We start from the raw sequence: 17,872 nt of genomic DNA on the forward strand, positions 1-17,872 counted from the left end.
AACAAGGAAACAATGGCTTTGAATGACACACTGGACCAGATGGACTTAACAGATATATTCAAAACATTTTATCCTAAAGGAGCAGAATATACCATCTTCTCAAGTGTACACAGAACATTCTCCAGAGCAGATTACATGCAAGGTCACAAATCAGCCCTCAACAGGTACAAAAAGACAGATCAAGCATTCAATGGGATCATGCATATTTTCAGATCACACAACACTATGAAATTTGAAGTCAACTGCAAGAAAAAATTCAAGGGAAAGCCCTCAAATACATGGAGGTTAAAGAATATCCTACTGAAGAATGAAGGAGTTAGCCAGGAAATTAAAGAAGAAATTAAAAAAAAAATATGGAAGCCAATAAAAATGAAAACATGAGAGTCTAAACCCTGTGGCATGTAGCAAAGGCAGTCCTAAGAAGAAAATATATTGCAATTCAAGCCTTCCTCAAGAAGAAAGGTCATAAAAAAACAATCTAACCTTATATCTATAGGAACTAGAAAAGGAGCAGCAAATAAAACCTAAAGCCAGCAGAGGAAGGGAAATAATAAAGATTAGAGTAGAAATAAATGACACAGAAACAACAACAACAACAAAAAGCCCCGTTGAAGAGATAAACATAACTGAGAGCTGATTCTTTGAAAGAAGAAACAAAACTGATAAACCCCTAGCCAGACTCATCAAGAAGAAATAAAGAAAGGACCAAAATAGATAAAATCAGAAATGGAAGAGTTGATATAAAAATTAACACCATGAAGATACAAACAATTATAAAAGAATACTATGAGGGGCACCTGGGTGGCTCAGTTGATTAAGCATCTGACTTTGGCTCAGAGCATGATCTCAGTTTGTGAGTTCAAGACCCGTGTAGGGCTCTGTGCTGACAGCTCAGAGCCTGGAGCCTGCTTGCATTCTGTGTCTCCTTGTCACTAACCCTCCCCGACTCATGCTCTCTCTGTCTCTTAAAAATAAATAAAAACATTACAAAAAAAAAAAAGAGAGAGAGAGAATACTATGAAAAATTATATGCCAACGAATGAGGCAATCTAGAAGAAATGTACAAATTAAGAAACTCTTAAACTACCAAAACTGAAACAGCAAGAGACAGAAAACCTGAACAGACCTATCATCAGCAAAGAAATTGAATCAGTAATCAAAATCTCCCAACAAACAAGAGCTCTGGGCCAGATGTCTTCTAGGGGAATTCTACCAGACATTTAAAGAAGAGTTAATACCTATTTTTCTCAAACATGTTCCAAAAAATAGAAATGAAAGGAAAACTTCCAATCTCCTTCTCCAAGGTCAGCATTGCCTTGAATCCAAAACCAAACAAAAACCCCACTAAAAAGGAGAAGTACAGACCAATTTCTCTGATGAACATGGAAGCAAAAATTCTCAGTAAGATACTAGTAAACTAAACCCAACAGTACATTAAAATAATTATTCATCACAATCAGGTGGGATTTACTGCTAGGCTTCCAGGCTGGTTCAATATTTGCAAATCAATCAATGTAATATACCACATTAATAAAAGAAAGGATACGAACCATATGACCTTATCAATAGATGTAAAAAGAGCATATGAGAAAATACAGCACCCTCAACAAAGTAGAGATAGACAAAACATCCCTCAACACCATAAAGGCCATATAGAAAGACCTAGCACTGATATCCTTAATGAGGAAATACTGAGAGATTTCCTTCCTAAAATCAGGAACACGACAGGGAAATGCACTCTTACCAATGTTGTTCAACACAGTATTGGAAGTCATAGTTTCAGAAATCAGAAAACAAAAAGAAATTTTTTTGTCACTTGTTTCAAGATGACACGGTACTCTATGTAGAAAACCCAAAAGACTACACCAAAAAATGCTAGAACTCATACATGAATTCAATGAAGTCACAGGATATAAAATCAATGTGCAGAAATCAGCTGCATTTCTATATACCAATAATGAAGCAGCAGAAAAATAAATCAAGGTACCAATCTATTTACAATTGCACCAAAAACAATAAGATTCCTAGAATAAGCCTAACTAAAGAGGTTAATAGATCTGTACCCTGAAAACTATGGAAAACTTATGAAAGAAACTTAAGAGGACACAAAGAAATGGAAAAGGATTCAATGCTCATGAACTGCAAAAGCACTGTTAAAATGTTTATACTATCCGAAGCAATCTACATATTTAATGCAATCCCCATCAAAATACCACCAGTGTTCTTCACAGAGCTATAACAAATGATCTTAAAATCTGTATCAAACAGAAAAAGATCCCAGAATGCAAAAGCAATCCTGTTTAAAAAAAAAAAAAAAAGGGAGGTATTATGGTTCTGGATTTCAAGTTATATCACAAAGCTGTAGTCATCAAGTCAGTATGACACTGGCACAAAAACAGACACACAGACCAATGAAACAGAAAAAGAAAACCCAACAATAGATGTACAACTATATGGTCAATTCATCTTCAAAAAGGCAGGAAAGAATATCCAATGGAAAAAGTTTCTTCAATAAATGGTGTTGGGAAAACTGGACATCAACATGCAGAAAAATGAAACTAGACTGCTTTCTATCATACACAAAAATAAATTCAAAATGGATTAAAGACTTAACTGTGAGACAAGAAACTATCAAAATCCTAAAGGAGTACACAGGCAACAACCTCTGTGGCCTCAGCCACAGCAACTTATTAGACATGTTGTCAATGGCAAGGGAAATGAAAGCAAACGTGAACTACTGGGACTTTATCTAGATAAAAAGTTCTGCACAGTGAAGGAAACAATCAACAAAACTCAAAGGAAGTCTGTGGAATGGGAGAAGATATTTGCAAATGACGTATATGATAAAAGGTTATTATATAAAATCTATAAAGAACTTCTCAAACTCAACACCCAAAAAACAAACATCCCATTAAGAAATGGACAAAGGCACCTGGGTGGCTCAGTCAGTCAAGCTTCCAACTTCAGCTCAGATCATGATCTCACGGTTCGTGAGTTCAAGCCCCACATTGGGCTCTGTGCTGATAGTTCAGAGCCTGGAGCCTGCTTCAGATTCTGTGTCTCCGTCTCTCTCTGCCCCTCCCCTGTTCACACTCTGTCTGTCTCTCAAAAATAAACATTAAAACAAAAACAAAACAAAACAAAACAAAAAAGAAAGAAAAGAAAAAGCAGAAAACATAAACAGACATTTCCAGAGAAGACATCCAGGTGGCTTACACACACATGAAAAGATGCTCAACATTACTCATCATCAGAGAAAAACAAAACAAAACCATGATGAGATACCACCTCAAACATGTGCGAATGGCTAACATTAACAACACAAGAAACAACAGGTGTTGGCCAGCATGCATAGAAAGGGGAATCCCCTTGCTCTGCTGGTGGGAAAGTAAACAGGTGCAGCCACTCTGGAGAACAGTGTTTTGGAGGTTCTTCAAAAAACTAAAAATAGAACCTACAATTCAGCAACTGTACTATTAGGTATTTAATTGCACCCCAATATTTATAGCAACATTATCAACAATAGCCAGACTACGGAGGGAGCCTAAATGTCCATTGACTGATGAGTAAATGAAGATGTGGTATACATATGTAATGGAATATTACTCAACCATCAAAAAGAATGAAAGCTTACCATTTGCAATGACATGGATGGGGGTAGAATATACTATGCTAGGCAAAATACATGTATCAGAGAAAAACAAATATATGATTTCACTCGTGTGGAATTCAAGTAATGAAAAAGATGAACATATGGGAAGGGTGGAGGGAAAAGAAGAAAGGGACACAAAGAGACTATTAATGATAGAGGCTAAAAAGAGAGTTGACTTGGGAGGTGGGTATGAGATGGGCTAGACGGGTGATGGGTATTGCGGAGGGCACTTCTGATAAGCACTGGGTGTTATATGGAAGTGATGAATCACTGAATTCTACTTCTGAAACCAACATTCCACTGTATGTTAACTAAATAAAATAAAGAAACTAAAAAGAAAACAAGAAAAAAAGAAACAAGAAAAAGATATGAAAATGATAAGGTAGCTAACTTCAGAAGTTAATAAGTTTAAGTGAATACATCCTAAATAAGTTTCAAGTGATCTCACTTCTTCAAATTAAGACATTAAAATATAATTTTTGAATTTTTCATCCAGAAAAGATATATGTATTTTTTAAATATTTATTTTTGAACGAGAAAGAGACAAGAGTGTCAAAAGGGGAGGGGCAGAGAGAGAGGGAGTCACAGAATCTGAAGCAGGCTCCAGGATCTGCGCTGCCCGCACAGAACCCGATGTGGGGCTCGAACCCACAAACCGTGAGATCATGACCTGAGCCAAAGTCGGATGCTTAACCGACTGGGCCACCCAGGCACCCCGTGTCTGAAAATATTCTTACAGGTCAATTCACTTTCTTAATACTTCTTTTATAAAACCTTTACTGACCTGTCCCCACCAAACACACTCTACTCCAGTTAGAGGATACATTTTTGATGTTCACTAACAGAAGCATAAAATGTTCCCATTAAGCTGTAAACCCCTTCAAATCAGAGACTATATATACATATATGTCATACTAATACATCCCCACTTAATTCCTGGAAATAAACTGAAAAAATGTTATATGCTGGGGCATCTGGGTGGCTCAGATGGTTAAGCATCCGACTCTTGACATCGGCTCAGGTCATGAATTCAAGACCCATGTCAGGCTCTCTGGGATGACAGCACAGAGCCTGTTTGGGATTCTCTCTCCCTCTCTCTCTGCCCTTCCCCCACTCCTGCTCTATCTCTCTCTCTCAAAAATAAATAAAAATTTTAAAAAATGTTATACATTGGGTGGCTCATTCAGTGAGGCTCCTGATTTCGGCTCAGGTCATGATTTCACATTCTAGAGACTGAGCCCTATGTTGGTGGTGTAGAGCCTGCTTGGGATTCTCTCTCCTCTTCTCTCTGCCCCACCCCCCCCCCGCAATCACTCGTATGCTCTCTCAAAATCTTAAAAAAAATTTATACTTCAATTAAAAAAAATTTATACTTCAATTATACCTCAATTTAAAAATGTTACAGAAATAGAGGAAAGATACAGTTTGCCTAGCATCCAGTAGCATCTACCCTGCACAGACTATTAATATGAGAGAAATCATGATCATTATGTACTACAAAGCTTCTCAATATCTTTAAGTAAAATAGACACAGTGGCTAAGCTAAATAAAATCTGAGCCAGAAGTGAGACAGACAACAAGTGCTAAATCTAATGAATTAGTCATTAGATCATTGGAAAGTCTAAGCATTCAGTGTGAAAGAATGCCATGACTTATCATCAGTGTCTGCCAGGAGAGAAAAAGAATGTTGGCATGTGTGCCACATATTTACCATTTCAAGTTGCAATAACTTCAAAGGTCCCTTTGAATACGGTGACTATTAGCTAAATTGTGGGAGTTTTATTCTCATTTACAGTTAAGCAGTCAACTGGAAAATACGGTTTGGGGGGGGAAATCATACAAGTTATAATAGGGCTGAAATTTGAGCAACAAAATTATAAGATTGAGGAACTGAAACCAAATGCTAGGGTGGACAGAGAAATAAATAGTTATACTTCTAATTATCATTCTAAAGCCTTTAATAATGAATAATATCCTTCAGTATTGCCAATTCTGAATTTCACTATCATCTGAAATCATCCAAAGCAAGTCTATGATGCTGCAATGGCAGATTTTAATTTCAATAATTCGAAGGTTATTAAATTATGTATCATCAGGATGACATTTCCCAAAATCCTAGGAATACACCACATACTTAAAGCAATGTTATAAAATAACAAAATTCCAGTATATCTACCTTCAAATACATACCTGGAATGTCAATATTGAAGTTTTACCTACAGTAATTTTGTCCTAAGTATTAAAAAAGGGAGGGTATGTGTGACATGCCGAAGAAATAAAGGTATTTCATATGGCAAAATGTATGTTTTGCAATTGACTGAAACCAAAGGTAAACTGAGGAACTTATGAAGATGGCAGAGCAATGGGATCCTGAGCTCACCTCCCCCCATGGACACACCAAGGCCATAACTACAGTGCAGCTCATTCTGAAAAGGGCCCAAAGACTAGCATAAGAGCTCTTCCACAATGAGGAGAAAGATAAAAGGTCATATTGAGAAGAGAAGAGGAGGCAGGGACACAGTTGGGAACCATATCTGTCCACAGGTCCATCCTGAGGAGTGAGAGGATCAATTCCCAAATCAGGCACCCCTGCCTCAGGATGTGCATCAGGAAGACAAACCCCCTTATAGCATATGGCTTTGAAAAATCAAGGAAACTTCACTCTGGGAGAGCGGGAGAGCTATTAAGAAGCTTAGAATCCACTCCTAAAGTGCCAATGTACTCTGTCATTCAGTTTGAGACCCAAGAGAAAGGCAGTAGTTTGAAAAAAATGAGTTATTAAGTGAAGGATATTTACTAATTTTAGGGTGTATGCCAGAAGGGCTCAAGTGTAGGAATTTTCTCCAGAAACAAAGTCCTAGCAGGTGCCATTTTTCTTCCCCTCCTGTAGCCTAGCTGGCTTGATGCTTGTGGAAGCCAGTTCTGACACCCTCCATTTACCTTGTTAGTACTGCTCACCCTGCTCTAGTGTTCCTTAGTAGATGTGCCCCATCCAACCCACCTGCCTTGTCAGGAGGCTCTCCAAAATGGCTTATGATACACCAGACCCACCAGGCAGCTTCAGCTAGAACCTGTGTCCACCCAAAGTGACTAGTGCCAATACAACTAGTGAGCAGCAGCAGCAGCTAGGACTGGTATCCTGCCCACCAGCACAGCCTCAACAGTTACAGCTGGGCCTCTAAGCTAGCAGGCCTGGGGCCCAATCCTGCCCACCAGCACTCCTGTGGTGGGTACAGCCTAGCTACAACAGAAGGGTAAACAAAGTCCATAGAAGGGACACATGGACTACCTGATTCTGGTGATTGGGGGTACTGTGCATCAGGGAACCACAAAATGTCTTCTATACAAGACTACTACATTTAAGACCAAAAGACATAGTTGACCTACCTAATAAAGAGACACAAACAGAATCAGACAAAATGAGAGACAGAGATGTTCCAAATGAAAGAACAAAACACAACATCAGAAAAAGAACTATATAAAACTATATAAGAAATCTACCTGATAAAGAATTATTCAATGTAACGGTCATAAATATGTTCACTGGACTTAAGAGTAGAATAGGAAAAATCAGGGGTGTCTAACTGGCTCAGCTGGTAGAGCATGTGACTCCTGATTTGTGGGTTGCAGTTTTGAGACCCACACTGGGTAGAGAGATTACTTAAAAAATAAAAATCTTAAAAAAAGTAGGGGGGGCACCTGGGTGGCTCAATCGGTTAAGTGTCCAACTTCTGTTCAGGTCATGATCTCACAGTTCATGGGTTCGAGCCTCGCGTCAGGATCTGTGCTGACAACTAGCTCAGAGCCTGAAGCCTGTTTCAGATTCTGTATCTCCTCCTCTCTCTGATCCTCCCCTGTTCTTCCTGTCTCTCTCTGTCTCTCTCTCTCTCCATCTCTCTCTCTCAGAAATAAATAAAAAAACATTAAACAAAAAAATTGAAAAGATAAAGAGTAGAATGGATAAACTCAGTGAGAACTTCAATAAAGAGATAGAAAATACAAAATGCACCAGAGCTACAATAAATGAAATGCAAAATACACTAGAAGAAATCAACCTAAGATTAGAGAATGCAGTACAGTGAGCTGGAAGACAGGGCAATGGAAATACCCAAGGTGGGCAGTAAAAAAATCTAAACTTGAAAAATGAGAGACTTCTGGGACAATATTAAGTGTACCAACATTCACATTATACTATTCCCAAGAGACGAGAAAGAAAGCACCAGTAAACTTATGTGAAGAAATAATAGCTGAAAACTGTCCTAATCTGAGGAAGGAGACAAACATCAGGGTCCAAAAGGCACAGAAAGCCACAAGATGACCTCAAGGAATCCACACCAAGAGACGATAAAAAAAAAAGAGACTCTTAAAAGCAGCAAGAGAAAAGCAACTAGTAACATACAAGAGGAACCCCCTAAGGCTATATTACTTTTTACCTGAACCGTCATAGGCAAGAAGGGAGTAGCAAGATATACTTAAGAGTGCTGAAGGAATAAACCAACAACCAAGAATACTGTACCCAGAAAGGCCATGGTTCAGAATGCAAGGAGAGATAAAAAGTTTCCCAAACAAACACAAATTAAAGGAGTTTATCACTACACAACCAGCCTTATAAGAAGTGTTAAAGGGGCTTCTTTAATTGGAAAAGAAAAGGTCGTAACTTTAAAGTTAAAAAATTAAGAAAGGAAAAAAATCTCACTGGTAAAAGTAAATATACAGTAAAAAGCAGATCAATCACATATAAAGCTAAAACAAAAACTGAAAGACAAAGCATTTTATCTACAATAAGTAGTTAAAATATACAAGAAAATAAAAAGATACAATGTCTCTATTGAGACAAAGGGAAATGGAAACACAATTCAAAATTTCGGGGATGCAGCAAAAAAAGTTCCTAGAGGTAAGTTTATAGTGTAATATAGGCCTACCTCCAGAAACAAGAAAAAAATCAAATAAACAATATAACCTTACACCTAAAGAACTAGAAGAACAAACAAAAACCAAGATTAGTAGAAAAAAATAGACTCTTTAAACAATAAAGAACAATAAAACTAAGAGCTGGTTCTTTGAAAAGATAAACAATTTAGCTTGATTCATCAAGAAAAATGAGAGATGATTCAAATAAATAAAATTAGAAGTGAAAGAAAAGTTACAACCAACATCAAAGGAATGTTTATCAGAGACTAATATGAAAGACTGCATGCCAAGATATTAGACAACATATAAGAAACAGATAAACTCTTAGAAACATACTATCTTGAATCAAGAAGAAATTTTAAAAATGTGAATGGACCAATTGCTAGTACTGAAATGGAACTGATAATCAAAAAACTCCAAACAAACACATGTCTAAGACTAAACAGCTTCACAGGTACATTATACCAAAGATTTAAATAAGCGTTAACACCTATTCTCTGTCAAACCATTCCAAAAAAAATGAAGCAGGACTGTTCCAAATTCATCCTATGAGGCCAGCATTAACCTAACCACATTAACCTAAACCATACAAAGACAACAAAAAAAAAAAGAAAGAAAAAAGAAAAAAAAAAAGTCAAGCTTGCACCTATGATGAACACAAATGCAAAAATCCCCAGCAAAATATTAGCAACTGACTTCAACAATACATTTAAAGTATCATTCACCATGATCTGGTGGGATTTATTCCAGGGATGCAAGGATGGTTCAATATTCATAAATCAATCAACAGGATACACCACATTTACAAAAGGAAGGATAAAACCCATATAATTTCCACAGATAATGAAAAAGCTTGTAATAAAATTCAACATCTGTTCATGATAAAAACTCTCTACCAAACAGGTACAGAGGGAACATACCCCAACAAAATATGGGACACATAAGAAACCCAAAGCTAGTAACATTCTCAAAGGTAAAAAGCTGAAAACTTCCCATCTAAAATTAAGAAGAAGGCAAGGATGACTACTCGTGCCATTTTTATTCAACACAGTATTGGAAATCCTAGCCATAGCAATGAGACATGAAGAAAAATAAAATACATCCAAATTGGAAGAAAGAAGTAAAAGTGTTACTGTTAGCAAATGACATAGTATTACATAAAAAACTACACCAAAATTGTTAGAATAAACAAATTTAGTGAAACTGCAGGATCAATGAATAGTTATCTGTTGTTTCTCTACAATGATAACAAGCTGTAAGAAAGAAACATTAAGAAAACAATTTCATTTATAACTGCATTAAGAAGAATAAAATACCTAGGAATAAAGTTACCCAAGGGGTTGAAAGTCCTGTATTTTGAAAACTATAAGAAAATAATGAAAGATATTGAAGATAAGACAAAAAAAGGAGATCAGCACCTGAGTCAAATCAAGAGTCAGACACTTAACCAACTGAGCCACCTAGATGACCTCGTGGTGAGCATTTTAATATATGTAAACATACAAATGTTGAATCACTAATATAATATTGTATGTCAACTGTACAAGTAAAATTTTGTTAAAAGCACATGTAAATTAAATGGATTCAACTGCAGAAACTAATGAAGGAATTTTCAGTTATTAAAACACCGCTTTAATATTTCAAAGGAATGTAATAAACAGAATGAGGTAGAACTGTAAAATTGCTTGATCGCAAAAATGATAAAACATCTTTGTAAGTCCAGGAAAAATCAAACTTCATGTGAAAATTTAAATTATTAAATTCTCTTTATCTTTTACTTTACCTTTATTTACCTGACCACAATTTGATAATTAGAAACAGACAACTTAAATCTCATTAGTCACCCTTTTGATATTTTAGATGGTTTTCACATACCTTTAGAAACTTTGAAAACTTACAATTTTGAAATCAAGTATGTTCACTATAATTATACCCAGGAAATAGTGATTATAAATAATTCAATAAGTACTTGAAATCTGAAGATGATAAATAAAGTCCAAACCTGCATCTCTCCTTTCTCATCAGGCTTAGCTGGTTTTGCAGCCTCAGTAGCTGAATTTTTCAAACTTTCTTTGCTACAGCGCAGAAGTACTTCTACTACATATAAAGGATCCAGTTCACCAGAATTAGGCTAGAAAAAACAAGATAAAAGAAACTTACTATGTTTTAGAACTGACAGAAAAAATTTTAAGTTGTATATGTACAGGGACTATACTGTCAGCTTTTAGCATTATGATAATGGCACATTCCACACAGTAAATATTTATGTCATGATATGAAGGCTGTCTTTCTTCATCCTTCAACATGCTCCACTGGATGAGAAAACACAGAAATTACGTGATACTGCAGAATTCAGATGAGATCAAGTGTGTTCAAGATGGTATGGCGATAGACTTGATACTTATGAATTTAAAGAGTATGAGTTGTTAACTATGACATAAAATTCCATTCTAAGTTTCTAATGATTAGTTTATCATTTTACTTATTATATCAGAATTAGAAAAAGAAACTGTAAGAAATTAACAGTATCAGAAAACAAATCTGTATCTTCAAATTATCCTAATTAAGCAACATGAAAATTATTCTGAAAGATTAGTTTATTGCTTAGTACATTAGCTACTCTATAATGTGGTTTTATATAATATTATTAAGACTTTATTAAAAGACTTTTGTCTTTGATTTGTCAAGAAAAAAATAAATAACTCTTTACTCCAAAAAATAAAAATAAAATAAAAGACTTTTGTCTTTTATATTCTCTAATAAAATGATTGTCAAGATCCAAGGATTAATTACATCTGTAATTTATGATAATCTGCTTGACAGTATTGTCGTTCAAACAGTAGTAAGAAATTTTTCTTCAGTAAAGAATTCCTCTCTGCTTTTGAATTCAGTATGTGAGTGATCTCTTTTGTATAAAATCAATAAAAGGAAAGTTACTTTGACCGAAGAGTGAACATGTCAAAGAAACGACTGCTTAGTATTCCCCAGGCACAGTTACTGTTCACAACTGGAAAACTTTTAAGAAATGACAACAAACCCATACCTACAATCTATTTCTGTAATCAACTACTGACACTTCACAATGGTAAAATATATTTCCAAATACAAACCAAAAATACAATCATAGTCATCTTAAATTACTGAGTTCAAATTTCTGAAAGTATAGGATCCAATCCTCAAGAAAACCTAGGTTTTCTTCTACTGGGTTTTTTCCCCCCCTCAACATACATTTTTTTCAAAATATGGTTATTTTTAAAGAAGTTTCAAAACATTCTTCATTTTGGTATAGACACAAACGAAAGTCAAATAATATTTTCAATTAGGTCTGTATCTGCAAAGATTATGTATTATGTAGACCTTAGTCAATAATCAAATGATTTTATAAACAGTGAGCCAAATAGTTATGACCCAACTGTTAATTCTTCCAGGGGACAAATGACTCTAAGAAGAATCAAGGACTATTACCTTTAGTTTTCCAGAAGGGAAAAAACCCTTTGTATGAGACACATTCCACAGTTTGATTAATGAATTAACTCCAAAATGTTAGGTGACAAGTAAGTATTTAAACAAAAATAATCTAAGATTTATGAACAATCTGTAATGTAGATAATTTAAAACTGTTTTACTGGGTTTAGCTCCAACCCCACAGGTTTTTTTCAACTTAATATTCTCCCTCTGTAAGCTACAACAATCATTAAAGTGACTGTTAGAACTCACATATATCATATGTAATCTTTGTAAAGCTATCAAAATCACTCACAATAGTACTGAGATATTCCCTAAGTGTTACGATAGAAGTACACCTCAAAAACTTCTTTGTTGTGGCATTAAATCAAAGTTTGCTGTTATAAATATTTCTTAAGATTATAAAACTGTTCTTATTGAACTACTAAGTTTTGGACTGTGGTAAGGATGGGTCAACAATGTCATCCTTCATGTAAGAGAAAATAGTTGCTCAATGTTCTATTTGGCTTTTCCATGACTGTCTTAGTATAAATTCTTTAAATTTTTTATTAACTATCTCCTTATTTTTAACTTCTTAATCATGTAAGTGAATTCTTTTTCCTAACTTCTTTTTATTCTTTTTAAAACGTGGCTAATTTCTGGGGCGCCTGGGTGGCTTAGTCGGCTAAGCGTCCGACTTTCGCTTAGGTCATGATCTCGCGGTTTGTGGGTTCAAGCCCCGTGTCGGGCTCTGTGCTGACTGCCAGCTCAGAGCCTGGAGCCTGTTTCAGTCTGTGACTCCCTCTCTCTCTGACCCTCCCCTGCTCATGCTGTCTCTCTCTCTCTCTAGAAATAAATAAAAAACATTTAAAAAAAAAAAAACGTGGCTAATTTCTTACCTCAAATGGAAATTTTCAGATTAAAATGTAATTTTGGTAATCTCAAATTTGCGGAATGTAAAGAAATATAAAATAAATGTTGACAATAACATCTGAATCTCTTTAAAATGCTTCATCTATTTTCTCCCTCAGTGTGTATTTTTCCTCTCTCTACCAAACTGCACTAACCTATAAAAATCTTTGAATTAGTATTCTGATAGGTCACATAATCAATAAAAATGTATTTCATGTTTTTAGTGAACAAATGTAAGCAACTCAGTGGAAAAATCAGTTTTACCATCATAAGCAGAAAAAAAGTGAAATGTGTTCTTCCCCATTCCCAATTTGCCATCAACTGGCACTACTTTTAAACACAGATTAAGGACCAAGAGGCAAATCATTTAACAACTTGTTTACTGTGTGTATATAAATGTAATTATGTTAGGGATAATTTTTCTCCCTTAAAAATGTAAAACCTGAAATCAACACCAGCATTTACAGACCCACCTCCCAAGCAAATTTAAGAAAGTTTTATAAAAAAACCAACCATGTAAAGTCTCTCTCTGGAAATGGTCCTAAAGACATAGCATATGAAGAAATATCTATTCAATAAAATACACTAAAATTCATTAGAAACCATGTGAGTCTGATATCTAAGCCAAGATCACTCCCACTTCATTCCTCCTAACTCAGCAAGACAGAAACTGCAGATTAGTGAAGCCAAAAAACACAGCAAGGCGGTTCCCTTCTCCCTGAGGCTCTCTCAAATGGAGAGCAATCTTCTAAAGAGGGGGAGGGTGGCAGCATTTCCTAACTTGCTCTAACCTACCTGCTGCTGAGGCTAAGTTCTGGGCAAGTGAATCTGATAGGTGGGGGCACCCTTCTTCAGTGGTTGGCCAGAGACTATCTCAGGTGTGGTACTGCTGAGAATGCTGGGGCCTCCACTGCTCTTGATTCCCTGACAGTGAAAGCATTGTTGTCATGCTGGGAGAGGCAAGCTGTAAATACTTGAGGCTACTGCTTCCATGCTTTACTTGCCAGGTCCTTACCTAAACACTTTAGGACCTGCTAGGTAAAGCCAGTTATGACTGGGGGGTGGAACAGACTTCATTCAATCCAGCTAATCACAAACCTAATAAACAAGCAAATAACAATATGCCTATGTGAGAGGAGGAAGAGAGGGACCAACAGTGCAACATTATTTTAAAATGTCCAATTTCAAAGAAAAAATGTAAAGACATGAACAGAAAAGTATGATCCAAAACCTATGCACCAGAAGAAAAGCAAGAAACAGAAGAAAGTGCCTATCAGAGTGACCACATGATAAATTAAACAAAGACTTAATGGTAGCCAGTATAAATATGCTCAAACAAGTAAAGGAACCATAATTAAAGAACTAAAAGGAAGGTATGATATCAGTGTCATATCAAATAGAAAATATTAATAAAGACAAATATGATAAAAAGAACCAAAAAGGAAATTCGTGAATTCATTATGTACAATGCCTGAAATGAAAAAAATCACTAGAAGGGCTCAACAGATTTGAAGTAGAAGAAAACAGCAGCATATTTGAAGACAGACTGACAGAGATTATACAATCCAAAAAATGGGGGAATTGGGGGGAGGAGACAAATGAATAGAATCTCAGAGAAATGTAGGATAACAATAAGTATAACATGCCCATATGTGAGTCCCAGGAGAGGAAAGGGGTAAGAAAATTTTGATAAAACAATGGCTGAAAACTTCCCAAATTGAATGAAAAACGATTATATATCCAAGAAACTCAATGGACTCCAAGTAGAAAAAAGACATGAAAAAACAGACAGATCACAGTAAAAATGCGGAAAACCAAATACAAGGAGCAGACTCTTGAAAACAGCAAGAGGAAAAAAGACTCATGTCTCACAAAGGACCACAACAAGATAAACAACAGAAACCTCTCAGCACAAACAATGAAGAACAGAAGGCAGTACACTGACATATTCATAGAAAAACACATGTAACCAAGAATCTATTTATCCTGGAAAGTTATCATTCAATAACAGACATTCCCAGAAAAAGAAAAACTGAGAAGAATTTGTTGCTAGCAGAACCATTTTGTAATTCTTGAGGTTGAAAGGAGGTGACGCTAAACATTAATCTGAATCTACATGAATAAATACAGCACTGGTAAAGGTAATGGTGTAATTATTAAAGATGGTATAAATAATTATTTCCTTTTTTTAAATTATTTTAAATTATTTTTAAAATTTATTATTGAGACAGAGAAACAGAGAATGAGTGGGGGAGGGGCAGAGAGAGAGGGAGACACAGAATCCAAAGCAGGCTCCAGGCTCTGAGCTGTCCACACAGAACCCAATGTGGGGCTTGAACTCACGAACTGTGAGATCATGACCTGAGACAATGTCATACGCTTAACTGACTGGGTCCCCCAGGAGCCCCAAGAATTATTTCTTTTTCAGGGTGCCTGAGTGGCTCAGTCAGTTAAGCGTCCGACTCTTTATTTCAGCTCAGGTCATGATCTCACAGTTTGTGAAATCAAGCCCACTGTCTGGCTCTGCAGACACAGCACAGAGCTTGCCTGGGATTCTTTCTCTCCCTTTTTCTCTGCCTCTCCCCTGCTCATGCTCTCCCTCTCTCAAAATAAACTTTAAAAAAGAATTATAAAAAAGAAATATTTCTTTTTCTATTACATGATTTAAAGGTAAAATCAGTATGTATACATTAAATTGTTAAGTCCACAGTATATAGAAATATAGTATATTTGGCAATACTACTACAAAGGAGGTGGGTAGGAGCAAAGTTGTACTGAGATAAGGCAGTAACTCCAGGTGGTAAAGTGAATCCAGAGGAACCAATAAAATGTACCAGAAATGATACATGATGAGATTAATATAATACAAACTATAAGTACCTGCTCTCCTTTCATCTCAAATCTTCCTTATAAATTGTAAAATCCTATTAATAATTACAACATGTATTGCTGGGTTCATAACATTTGTAGACAATACCACAAAAAGAGGGAAAATAGAACAAATGCATACAGGAGTGATAGTTCTACATCTCATTGAAATTCAGTATAAATCTGAAATTTATTCTACTAACAATATGAAAATATCAAACAATGAGCCCAAGCAACCACTAAGAAATTTAAAAAAGAGATATAGAGAAAAATATAAATTACAGTGAAAGAAATCATTAAATAAACTGAAATGCTATGTTAGAAAATAAGCACTGACTGCAAAAGGAGTAGAAAAATAAGAAATGAGACTATTGAAAACAATAAGCCTAATGAAAGACACAAAACCAACCGTATCAATAACACTACAGGTAAATGGATAAAGCAATTGATTAAGCAACCCAATCAATAGGCAGAGATTTTTCAGACTGAATTAAAAAGATCCAACTATGCAGTCTATAAGAGACACACTTTAACCTCAATGACACAAGAAAGATTTAAAATAAAAAAGATGGAAAAATGTGTATTATTTAAACAACAAAAAAAGATGACATAACTATGCTAACTTCAGATAAATTTCTACTTTACTAGTACACAAAAACACACGAAGCAAAAAATGACAGAAATGAAAAGACAGACAATTCAAAAACAATAGTTGAGAGACCGCCTGGGTGGCTCAGTAGGTTAAGCATCTGACTCTGGATTTCAGCTCATGATCTCTCTGCTTGGGATTTTCGCTCTCCTTTTTTCTCTCTCTCAAAATAAATACAATTTAAAAGAAAATAAAAATAACAGGTGAGACTTCAATACCTCATTTCTAATAATGCACAGGACAACTAAACAAAGATTTGCAAAAAAGAAAACAGAAGACTTAAACAACACTATAAACCAACCAGACCTAATAGACAGACATCTATAGAATATCTCAACCAAAATATACATTCTTCTCAACTGCACACAACTGGAGGATAGATCACATGTTGGTCCATTAAACAAATCTCAATAAATTCAAAAGGACTGAAATAATACTAATTATTTCTCAACAACAATGTAATGGCATTAGATATCAAACATAGAGGACACTGGGGTGGCTCAGTCGGTTACACATTCGACTTCAGCTCATGATCTCACAGTTCCGTGGGTTTGAGCCCTGCATAGGGCTCTGTGCTAATCAGCTCAGAGCCTGGAGCCTGCTTCTGATTCTGTGTCTCCCTCTCTCTTTTCCCCTCCCCCACTCATGCTCTGTCTTTTTCTCTCTCTCAAAAATAAACATAAAAAAAAAACAGGTAAAAATTTGGGAATTTCATGAATATATCGAAATTAACACATTCCTAAATAACAAGTGAGTCAAAGAAGAAATCAAAAGGCGAATTAGAAAATACCTGGAAGTGAATGAAAATGAAGAAACAGTATACTAAAACTTAAGGGATTCAGTTAAAATATCTGCAAAGAAATTAACAGGCATAAATGACTATATTAAACTGAAAGAAAGACCTTGAATTAATAACTTAACCTGCCACGTTAAGACAATAAAAAAGAACAGCAATCTAAAACGCTAGGAGATGGAAGCAGAAAATAATTAAAATGAAAAATAGAAAAAAAAATAAAACCAAACCAATGAAACCAAAAAGCTGGTTCTTGGAGAGCAACAAAACTGACAAATGGGGGTGCCTGGGTGGCTTAGTCGGTTAAGCGTCCGGCTTTCGCTTAGGTCATGATCTCGCGGTTCGTGGGTTCGAGCCCCGCATTGGGCTCTGTGCTGACTGCCAGCTCAGAGCCTGGAGCCTGTTTCAGTCTGTGACTCCCTCTCTCTCTGACCCTCCCCTGCTCACGCTGTCTCTCTGTCTCCTAGAAATAAATAAAACATTAAAAAAAAAAAAAAAAAAACTGACAAATGTTTGGCTAGAAGATCCAAATTATTAGAATGAGAAATCAAAGAGAGAAACATTACAGACTACCTTTGGAAGTACACAGGATTATAAAGTAATATGGTGAATAACCGTATTCAAGTAAATTAGGTAATCTAGA

The 17,872-nt window shown here is 35.6% G+C and overlaps 1 protein-coding gene across 1 annotated transcript in view; it reads right to left on the reverse strand.

Moving 5' to 3' along the window:
* Window positions 1-17,872, reverse strand: part of MTREX (Mtr4 exosome RNA helicase) — a 102,488-nt gene that overhangs the window by 29,856 nt on the left and 54,760 nt on the right. The window contains exon 19 of the mRNA XM_039244533.1: window positions 10,566-10,694. Within this exon, the coding sequence (XP_039100464.1) occupies window positions 10,566-10,694 (129 nt within the window). The remainder of the gene's footprint in view (window positions 1-10,565; window positions 10,695-17,872) is intronic.

Source organism: Hyaena hyaena, unplaced genomic scaffold (assembly GCF_003009895.1).
Source record: "Hyaena hyaena isolate Hyena2069 unplaced genomic scaffold, ASM300989v1 scaffold_241, whole genome shotgun sequence".
Taxonomy (NCBI): domain Eukaryota; kingdom Metazoa; phylum Chordata; class Mammalia; order Carnivora; family Hyaenidae; genus Hyaena; species Hyaena hyaena.